The 10,702-nt window shown below is 38.6% G+C and overlaps 3 protein-coding genes and 1 non-coding gene across 4 annotated transcripts; 2 read left to right on the top strand and 2 right to left on the bottom strand.

The window, feature by feature from the left end:
* Positions 1–277: 277 nt before the first annotated feature.
* Positions 278–2,792, bottom strand: LOC103831553 (polygalacturonase inhibitor-like). Its single transcript, XM_009107434.3, has one exon. It carries the CDS (start codon positions 1,864–1,866, stop codon positions 496–498), a length of 1,371 nt encoding a protein of 456 aa, XP_009105682.1. The 5' UTR covers positions 1,867–2,792; the 3' UTR covers positions 278–495.
* Positions 2,793–3,322: 530 nt separating this feature from the next.
* TRNAL-UAG lies at positions 3,323–3,402 on the bottom strand. The gene has a single exon. It is a non-coding gene; the product is annotated as a tRNA-Leu (tRNA).
* A 590-nt stretch (positions 3,403–3,992) lies between these two features.
* LOC103831554 (pyruvate dehydrogenase E1 component subunit alpha-2, mitochondrial) lies at positions 3,993–6,875 on the top strand. The gene is made up of 8 exons (XM_009107435.3): positions 3,993–4,853; positions 4,927–5,006; positions 5,178–5,255; positions 5,812–5,907; positions 6,014–6,085; positions 6,187–6,240; positions 6,349–6,414; positions 6,520–6,875. The coding sequence occupies exons 1-8, from the start codon at positions 4,166–4,168 to the stop codon at positions 6,562–6,564; spliced, it is 1,179 nt and encodes a 392-aa protein (XP_009105683.1). The 5' UTR covers positions 3,993–4,165; the 3' UTR covers positions 6,565–6,875.
* A 1,699-nt stretch (positions 6,876–8,574) lies between these two features.
* Positions 8,575–10,498, top strand: LOC103831556 (probable galacturonosyltransferase-like 9). The gene is made up of 2 exons (XM_009107439.3): positions 8,575–9,974; positions 10,203–10,498. Exon 1 carries the CDS (start codon positions 8,811–8,813, stop codon positions 9,960–9,962), a length of 1,152 nt encoding a protein of 383 aa, XP_009105687.2. The 5' UTR covers positions 8,575–8,810; the 3' UTR covers positions 9,963–9,974; positions 10,203–10,498.
* Positions 10,499–10,702: the final 204 nt, after the last annotated feature.

Consider the following 10,702-nt stretch of genomic DNA (forward strand, 5'->3'; position numbering starts at 1 on the left):
CCAGAATCAATGAACTAGCTAAGGAGTTACTTCAAGCTTTCTATTGCTCGATATTCAATTCTTCATAGAAGAGTTTGTTTTTGTTTTCCTCTTCTCAAAAATCGATTAACAAATATGAAGAGTCATTTTTAAGTTTGATTATTAAAAAATACTAAGGTGCTTGTAAAGCAAGTTTGCTTGTAAGCCACATGTCTACAAGTAAACTGTAATTGGGAGTTGTTAAGCCTAGATTTGCAAGTAAGCATATGTGTAGTAGTTAGAAAAAAAAGCTACTTTAAGCATACATAAGATAGTATGTTTGAGATTAATAAGAAAAGAATTGAGAAAATGTAGACATACAAAGATAATCTCTTCTCTCTCTATAAGAACAAACACAAACGTGAGAGAGGAGTTGTGTGTGCTTCTATGGCAGTGTTACACAAGTGCAAAAACAGAGATGAACAAAGCAGAGAAAGGTCAAGCCAAAGAAGAGAAATCACACCAGTTTTCTTGCCGCTAAGTTTTACAAGGAGGAAGCGGAGAGCCACAGAGACAGTCGTTGCCGGCGAACACGCTGGCTGGAAACTTAGTAACCGGAAGCCTTCCACAAAGATTGTTTTGACTCAAGCTTAGTTTCCTCAGTCCAGCCACGGACGCTGGCACCTTCCCATATACCAAATTTCTCGACAAATCCAAGATTCTCAGCGACTTGGTGAAATTCAGCTTCCCCAAGTCGAACCGAAGCTTGTTTCCCGATGCTCGGAACTCCTGCAGAACATCCGCACGGTTCAGGAACCTCGCTGGACTCCCCGAGATGTCGTTTTTAGAAAGATCGACGATATAAAATAACCCGGTTCTCACTGGCTCCCACTCTTCAATGTTCATCTCGATACCACATTTAACCAGCTTCAAGTCATACATGGACGGTGACGAAGTCACCCATTGCGGAATCGTTTTCAGGTGAAATCTGTTGTACGATAGATCCAGAGAGGCAATACCGTTGACTGGATTCAAGGCAGGGAGCGGACCGGTAAGAAAATTGTGGGAAAGTTTGAGATGGAAAAGACTTTTCAGCTTGGCGAAACTCATGGGCACGACTCCAGTAAACCGATTCCTGGAGAGATCGAACGTGGCAAGAGCCTTGAACTCCGAAAAATAATCAGGGATCGTACCTGAGAGATTGTTCTGGCTCAGATAGAGGGATGTGAGAGTGTGTGCAAGTGACTCCATGGAGGGAGGAAGTTTCCCGTAGAATCCATTACGTGAGAGATCGATAAGTGCCAGGTCCTTCATGGATTTGAAAACATCCGGTATGGTTCCAGAGAGGCTGTTCCCGCCGAGATTAAGCCAAGTTAACCGTGTCAAATTGGAAATTGAACTCGGAATCGGACCGGTTAACCGGTTTCCCTCGAGATCGAGCTCTACCAACTCGCTTAGCGAACCGATATTAACCGGAAGGGGGCCGGAGAGACGGTTATCCCTGATGGTAACGTACCTAAGCTTTGGTAGTAGGAAAAGGAACTGGGGGAAAGGTCCGGTGATGTTTAGAAGATGGGTGAAGGAGAGCGTCTCGAGGTGCTCGAGTTTGGCCAGCGACGGTGAGATAGTTCCGGAGAGAAACCCTACGCCGAGAACGCTGGATCCTAATATTCTCAGTTCGGTGACGCGGTCACCGGTGATGCAGATGACACCGAACCATGAGCAGCAGTCGGTTCCTTTCTTCCAGCTGCTGAGGATACCCAGAGGATCTTCGGTTATGCCCGCTTTGAAAGATAAAAGACCCGCCTCGTCGTCCGGATGACACGTGGCAGCTCCGGTCGAACGTAAACAACCGAGAGAGATAACTGCGGCAAAGATGAAGGTAGTGAACAAGTAAGAAGAGTTCATGGTTTGTGGTGAGACTCAGACGACGAAAGTGGTTACCTATTAATAGAGAAAGTCTAAAGATTGCTCTCTTTTTTTTTAAGATCGTCATTTCGTTTTCTCTTTCGTACTATTTTTTTATAGTTTTCTGTGCTTCGAGAGCCATTTTTTTATTTTACAAAATCACGTTTTCAAAAGAAAAGGTTGACACATTTTGACGGAGCTATTTGCAATGGCATGTGCCATTTAATAGTGGTCATTAGTGGTTAGTATAATAATTTTTGGAATTAAAAACTCTCACGCCAGGGTTGAAAACACTGTTTTCTAAAGTGTATTATTTCTTTTATATTATTTCGCCATTTAGTGGGTTTCCTTTATTTTTTTCTTAACGTTTGAATCTGTACACATGCGTTTTTGCTTTATATTAATCCCCTATATATTATTTGAGAAGCATTGCAACATTTTTTTGTAGCCACGTGTCATCACTAGAATGATTCTTAGAATCCTTAGAGAAATAAGTTGGTCCATTTAAATATATAATAAGTTTTTTATTAAACCACAATAAATACATTATTAATGTGCTTCATCATTTCCTTAAATAAGATTACGGAATTGCCTAATGTGGCTAAAGTATATATGACAATTAATGATTTTGAATAATAAAGATTTGATAAAAATAAGTGTGTATTATAATTATATTTGTTTAATTTTAAGCTATTAAAATAAATTATAACAATCATAATAACCATATAATAAAAATTAAAAAAATTATTTATATATTATATTTTGAATTTTTCAAAACGAGAATAAATTACTAAAACTGTTAAAATTTTCACATTCAACTTTTTTAATCTATGATTTAAAAATTTTGTTATGAAATAATACAAATAATTAAAAAATAATATAAGTTGAAAGTCTTATTTAATAAGTATCAAAAATAAAAAGATATATAAATATATGTATCATTTTAAATTAAACTATATGCCTTATAAAAATACATAAATATCTTAATTTTGAAATTTACTTGAACATTTTTTTGATAAAAATTTTGAAAAAATATTGACAACTTAAATTTTTTTAATATTATAAATTACTTAAAAAATTAATCTCACACTAAAATTTTTGTTATCGATTAATTTAGACTTTTTGCTATAACAGATACAAATGATAAAAAAATATGAGCAAAAAGCATCATCTAATAAATATTAATATTAAAATATACCATATATATGTTACTATCATTTAAATTTAATTATATATCATATCAAATAGAAAAAAAATTTCGATTTATAAAATTTATTTATATGTTCGCACCAATTTAATTATATAAGTAGTAGATAATGAATTTTTAATTATTCAAAATATATTAATTATTTCATAAAATGTTATAAACATATAATATATAAAAGAAATTTTATATATAATGTTCATCCCGCGCAAGGCGCGGGTCTTAACCTAGTATACAAGAAAACATGAAAAATGACAGCTGTGGGATTTGAACCCACGCCCTTTCGGACCAGAGCCTAAATCTGGCGCCTTAGACCACTCGGCCAAACTGTCCTACGAAAAGATATTTCTTTTGTTGTTACAACACAGTTAACATCTAGTTTGAATGTAAGCCAGTGAGAATTGAGACCACATGTACGTCTGTTTGAATTTAGAACTCTTAATTATTCGACCTGCACTATAAAAATGAATTATATAGGATATTTGTGTACAATAAACTATATACTTCATTTTTTTCATTCATTTGAGAAGTAGATTAGAATATATGAAAAGTCATTTTTAATTTTGATTTTAACAAAAGTAATAACAGTGGAAAATACCATATTTTAACATTTAAATTAACAATTTTTTAAATTTTTAATTAATTTTAATATGTGTTTGATTATATTTACTTAAATTTGGTTTTATAATTTATAAGATTATTTAATTTATCAATATTTATAATTTATTTTAATAATTAAATTATATAGAGAATATTATTGATTAGTATCTGAATAGATATATACAATAATCTCTCTCTCCCGTAGGATTAGCATCAGCATCTACCGATTTTAAAACAAATTGAAATTTTGATTTATAGTTTAGTCCAGAGATCCTTTGAGGGTTTTGGACTTTTGGTATAGGAGAAGAGAGAGAGAGGCGCGTTAGAAGAAATCGTCCTTTTGCGATACGAAAAGTCGTTGACATATCTGTCTTCCCTTTCTTTTTATTACAACAACACAACTTCGATTCGCTTTTGTACTTTTCAAATCACTAAAAAAAAAAACATTCGCCTCCTTTTTCTCTCTACTCCGCAAAAACCAAACCAACGGCGGAGATGGCACTCTCACGTCTCTCATCTCGATCCACAACCCTCCTGCAGCCACTCGCCACCACCTCTCTCCTCCGCCGCCGCCACATCTCCACAGACACCACACCGATAACAGTCGAAACCTCACTCCCATTCACATCCCACCTCATCTCACCCCCTTCCCGCGCCGTCGAGACCTCGTCCCAAGAGCTCCTCTCCTTCTTCCGCGACATGGCTTTAATGCGGCGGATGGAGATCGCCGCCGACTCGCTCTACAAGGCCAAACTCATCCGCGGGTTCTGCCACCTCTACGACGGCCAAGAAGCCGTCGCCATCGGGATGGAGGCCGCGATAACCAAGAGAGACGCCATCATCACGTCGTACCGAGACCACTGCACGTTTCTCGGCCGCGGCGGGGGGCTTTTCGAGGCCTTCTCGGAGCTTATGGGGAGAACCACGGGGTGCTCCAAGGGGAAAGGAGGGTCTATGCATTTCTATAAGAAGGACGCGTCGTTCTACGGTGGGCATGGGATCGTTGGTGCTCAGGCTCCGTTGGGGTGTGGTTTGGCTTTTGCGCAGAAGTATTCGAAGGAGGAGGCTGTGACGTTTACGTTGTATGGTGATGGTGCGGCGAACCAGGGGCAGTTGTTTGAGGCGTTGAATATCGCGGCGCTTTGGGACTTGCCTGCGGTTTTGGTTTGCGAGAACAATCATTGTGAGTTGTTTTTTTGAGTTTTTGTGTTTGTGTTGGATGAGTAGTGTGTTGATTGGGTGTTTTGATGATGCAGATGGGATGGGAACTGCTGAGTGGAGGTCGGCTAAGTCTCCGGCTTATTTCAAGCGTGGTGACTATGTTCCTGGATTGAAGGTGAGTTTGAATCTTGCAATTGGTAGAGTTGTACATGAAGGGTTAAGGTGATAGATGAGAGTATTATGTATGATACAGAATCGTGTTCTTTGTTTTTATGGTTTGGGGGGAAGTGTGACTTTGAGCTAAGTTTGTTAAGTAGTGATCATATGTTTTTGTGTTGTGTACTAGGTGGATGGAATGGATGCACTGGCTGTGAAGCAAGCGTGCAAGTTTGCTAAAGAACACGCTCTCAAGAATGGACCTATTGTAAGTTTGCACTATTATCTTCCTTCAAAATATGCATTTGCAACATTTTTGGAAATGCCTAAGGCTTTAATTGTGATCTAAAGCGTTCGTTCATGTTGTTTGGTTCTTTTAATTAAATCAGAATAACTCTCCAATAATTTTTTTTTTGCCTAAGAACTCTCCAATACTTGTACCAAGTTAGTTTAAATCAAATAAGCATTTGATTCTTGCATTGCATGGTTTGGCCCGATAGGTTTAATAGGCCTACTTGATTGAATGAGGTTGCGTTTGAGTTCATTTGAGGGAAAGTACGTACTGTTTCTGTTGTAACTCTGTTTCATCCGTAGAGATAATAGTATATGGACATCTTTTCTTTTGTTTCATGGAATTAAGATTTTGTCAGTTCATGATCAATATTAGTTGTCACAACTTCACAAGATAGTTGTGGATATAACTGTCTAAAAAGTGCTACTTGTTCTGTTCGGTTTTTAGCTATTAGGGTGGTGTTATGTTCTTATTAACACATCTTCATTTTTAGGGGAGTAACCATCATGCATTTGCTTTTGTGTTTGAACAGATTCTTGAGATGGACACTTACCGATACCATGGTCACTCTATGTCTGACCCAGGAAGCACTTACCGTACACGTGATGAAATCTCAGGCGTGAGGCAGGTTAGTTATTATCATCTCTCCTAGCAATGCTTCAAAATTGTTACAATTTTTTTTAGAAAACAAGAAACTAAAATTGTTTATTTACTTGTATCTCGTAACATGTTAGGTGCGAGATCCAATTGATAGAGTGAGAAAGTTGATCATAGCTCATGACATAGCTACGGAGAAAGAGCTTAAGGTACTCACCAAGAAATAAGAAATCATCTCGTTCTCTTATGTATTATTAGTCCTCAACCCAGGAGAAGTAAAAGAACAAATGCACTATTTGTCTTACATTAGGATATGGAGAAAGAAGTGAGGAAAGAAGTGGATGCAGCGGTAGCTCAGGCCAAGGTAAGAAGAACCTAGCTTTCATTCTATCTTCAACTAACATACTTGGTGTGTTATCAATTACCACCATATGCTAAAATCATATACTTCTATTTACTTATTTGTGTTCAGGAAAGCCCAATACCGGAACCATCTGAGCTTTTTTCAAATATATACGTAAAAGGTTTTGGAGCTGAGGTAAACTTCATATCCTTTGGAGACAACCTTGGTGTGAAATTTATTCTAAGTATTAAAGAGTTAAGTTAATATGCATTTTCCTCTCTTTTTTTCTTTAATTTGCAGTCTTTTGGAGCAGACAGAAAAGAATTGAGAGCAACACTTCCATAAGTTATGGTACTGTTATGTCCATCACACACATCTCGTCTTTAAGATTCATATATCCACAACTCCTGCAGGAGATCCCGGTTCAATAAAATCCCAAGACAGCTAAAATTTACTCAAACACACATTTTTTCGGTTTGGAGCTCAATTCAAATGTAGAGCTTTTCTTTTTCGGTTTTACAAAGTAAACTCTTCTTGATTGTTTTCGAAGTGCCGCAAGTGCAAATTTGAGTGAAAATCCATTGATTCCCTTAATTAGAGGGACAATTATGTCAAACCCTAATGTTGTTTCTATTACAAAACCATCTCTCTAAACTCCCACAGAATAAAATGGAAAAACGAGAGCTGTTTTTTTGTAAACAAGTGTAAACTGGATGCATAAGTTGCTTTGCCTCAAAGTTAGGGTAACAGCAGATAACATCAGAAACGAGAAGAGAAGGCAAAGACAAGCTTTTGGTTATAACTGGCTTTGCTTGTCTTTTACTAAGCTGTCGTATGTTGTAAGTTGTAATTTACTAAAACAGCAAGTGGGAGAGGTGAAGACAAAATCTCTCAATGAACCCGTGATGTACTCGTCAAGCAAAGCATCATTCGTATTTCATAAATTGTCACACACACCAAAACGCACCACATTTATAATACTCAATTACTAGTAATTTTCAAAGAGGAAAGCATCTATCAACCTTCTCCGTCCGTAACCAAGACGACACATCATTGCTTCCACTCTCCACCACCTAACCTCAAACGTCTCTACCGGATTCCACACTTATCCTCTTTATTTACATGTTCATTTATCTGATATAAACAATATTTTTTCTTTCTAATTTTCCACATATTGAGCTTGATTGAGTTTTTAGTCAATAAGTTTTGCAAAACAACAGTTGTGCTTATTGTAGTGCTTTTTTTGAATAAATATTAAATTGTATTCATCCAAAAACGTTTTTACATGTACTGCAACATTGAGGCTAAAATGCAAAATTATTCCAATTACTCCTGTTTAAAATTTGCTATCTTGTACCAAACCACATTCTTAATCCTTCATCCATCTTAACCCTTCCTCTTATTGTAGTCCTTTGGTTTCTTAATGGGTACATGGCAGACAACAGTAGTGCTTATAGTGAATATAAAGGACTCAAATAATCATATAAGGTTTGGTTCTTTATTCCTTTGTTAACCACAACATTTCCCATGGACCAGTTGAAACCTAACATTAGTTAATTCACACAACAAACGTTTACTTTCTTAAATTTAATCAATCTTTTTGGGCTCGCCATTATTTAAACTTCTAGATAATGTAGAGTATCTTCCTCCACGCACACAGAAAATAAAACAGAATATTTTCAGTTTTATACCAAAGTAGTTGTGCAACGTATTATATTCGGAATCCAAAGATTATACATAGCACGTCAAATTCAAAATGGATTTTTGCTTTAGCTTGAAAAAATGGATATATAAATTGGATAATGAAAAAACAAATATATATTTGAATTTTAGTAATTTGAGTGGCGACACACACAAAGTTGACAAAAAAAATATTTATTAAGTGGCACTACGGAACCAGAATATTCGTAGTGAGACACGCTCGTTACTCGTTGTTCTAACAACAAATCTTGTTTTCCTCTTCTCCCCTAAAACATTCTTTAGAATGAATGATTTTTGTGGTCACCAATCCATTTACTGTAAGAAATTTACTACTCAGAGCCTGCGCGTGCGGATCACGTGAGAAATTGAGTTGGGAAGCGAGTGAGATCAGCCAATCAAAGAACTGGTCGATACTTTTAATCTCAACCGTTCATCTCCGCTTAGAGAATGAATACTCCAGCTGGTTCCGTCGCTGTTCACAGCTGGCTCAGACTTATCACAAGTTCCAAAACCCACCATTTATCTTTTTAATCTTACGGTACACCCGCCCGTAGACAATTAAATTAAGAGACACTCTTCTTCTCATTTTAATTACCGAGAACTTAAACAACAGTTAGTCCTATCAGTTGAATAGGTAATTACGTTGGAGATTGATGATGATTAAAGCTTTCTCTTAACGACTAAGCCACATCACTCTCTTCACGCGCTTTCAAACCGCGTGGTTGCCAGATGTCTCTCTAAACTCATTCTTCTTACCCTCTCTCTACGCTCTTGAACTCTTGTAGTAATTATCTACATAAAGCTTCACAAAATGCTAACTCAGTAGAGGAAGAAAAGACTCAGCTCCGGAAGATTCATCGGAGTCGAGAAAAAAAACGCGATTTCTGATAATGCGGTTGCGTTTTCCGATGAAACCCGCGGTTCTACCGTTCCTCGTCGTCTCTCTGGTGTTCCTCTCTCAGTCCGCCGTCGGAATACGGAACATTCCGGGAAGAATCTCCGGTTTCGACATCGTACAGTTCGTGGAAGCTCCGGAGTACCGAAACGGCAAGGAGTGCGCGTCCCAATCGTCGAACAGAGAGAACTTCGTGTCGTCCTGCGACCCTTCCCTCGTCCACGTGGCCATGACCCTCGACTCGGAGTACCTCCGCGGCTCAATCGCAGCCGTCCACTCCGTTCTCCGCCACGCGTCGTGTCCCGAGAACGTCTTCTTCCACTTCATCGCCGCCGAGTTCGACCCGGCGAGTCCGCGGGTCCTGAGCCGACTCGTCCGGTCGACGTTCCCGTCGCTGAGCTTCAAAGTCTACATTTTTAGGGAAGACACGGTGATCAACCTCATCTCGTCGTCGATCAGGCAAGCCCTCGAGAGCCCGCTGAACTACGCGCGGAACTACTTAGGAGACATCCTCGACCGGTGCGTCGACCGGGTGATCTACCTCGACTCGGACATCATCGTGGTCGACGATATCACCAAGCTCTGGAACACGACGTTGACCGGGTCGAGAGTCATCGGGGCTCCGGAGTATTGCCACGCTAACTTCACTAAATACTTCACCTCGAGTTTCTGGTCCGACCCGGGTTTGCCCGGGTCGTTCTCGGGTCGGAAGCCTTGCTATTTCAACACGGGTGTGATGGTGATGGATCTCGTGAGGTGGAGGGAAGGGAGCTACAGGGAAAAGATCGAAACTTGGATGCAGATACAGAAGAAAAAAAGAATCTACGAGTTGGGTTCGTTGCCTCCTTTTCTTTTGGTATTCGCGGGGGACGTTGAAGCGATTGATCACAGGTGGAACCAGCATGGTTTGGGAGGGGACAATGTACGAGGAAGCTGTAGGTCTTTGCATAAAGGACCGGTGAGTTTGTTGCATTGGAGCGGGAAAGGGAAGCCGTGGGTTAGGCTTGATGAGAAGAGACCGTGTCCTTTGGATCATCTTTGGGAGCCGTATGATTTGTATGAGCACAAGATTGATAGAGCTAAAGATCAGGCTTTGCTTGGGTTCTCTTCTTTGTCCGAGTTAACAGAAGATTCAAGCTTTTTGTAAGAGTGTATGTGTGTAAGTCATTAAGTCAACATTGTTTTACTTCGTCTTGTAGTTTTTGTTATCGCAATACATTGTTGTTGAGAAACATATTGTTGCTAGTTTGTGTACAAACTTGATTAGTGTGAGCTAGAGTTTGTGTAAGCCATTGATGAGAACTAGATTCGTTTTTTGTAAACCTTTGCATAAGAAATCTCAATTTCTCTGTTGTTAATAAATCCATTTGTGATTTGTGTGTTGCAGTAGATGTCATATTTGACTTTGCATCTCAGGAGTTGTAAAGAGAAAGCCTTCAATGTCCGTGATGATGAAGCTAAAGTGGAGTAAATGAAGGAGACTGGAGAAGAAGCGTTACATTATTTGAATCTGGTCTTTTTTGGCATTAAAGGCTTGGTTCCTCGGGCATGCAAGTTTTCAAACTGAGCACACAATTTATGGGGACTGTACATACCTTTAAGTCTAGTCTCACCACCATAATACAGTCAACATTTGTCAAACTTCACCATTAAAATTCCCTAAAAGACTCATCTTAAACTGCATGATTTGGGCTGTTACTGGGCTGGTGTAGGTTAGGCTGGGGTAGGCGTACAGCGTACTTATTCAGCGTACTGAATTATAACCAATGTTTTGGTTTAGTATTTATAGATATAAAAATTTTAGAAACCAAACTGATTCGTAACCGGAAGACACCGATCAAAAATAAAACCGAAAATTAAAATTTACAAATACCTATATTAATTAGA

The sequence above is a fragment of the Brassica rapa genome, chromosome A07 (assembly GCF_000309985.2).
Source record: "Brassica rapa cultivar Chiifu-401-42 chromosome A07, CAAS_Brap_v3.01, whole genome shotgun sequence".
Classification (NCBI taxonomy): Eukaryota; Viridiplantae; Streptophyta; class Magnoliopsida; order Brassicales; family Brassicaceae; genus Brassica; species Brassica rapa.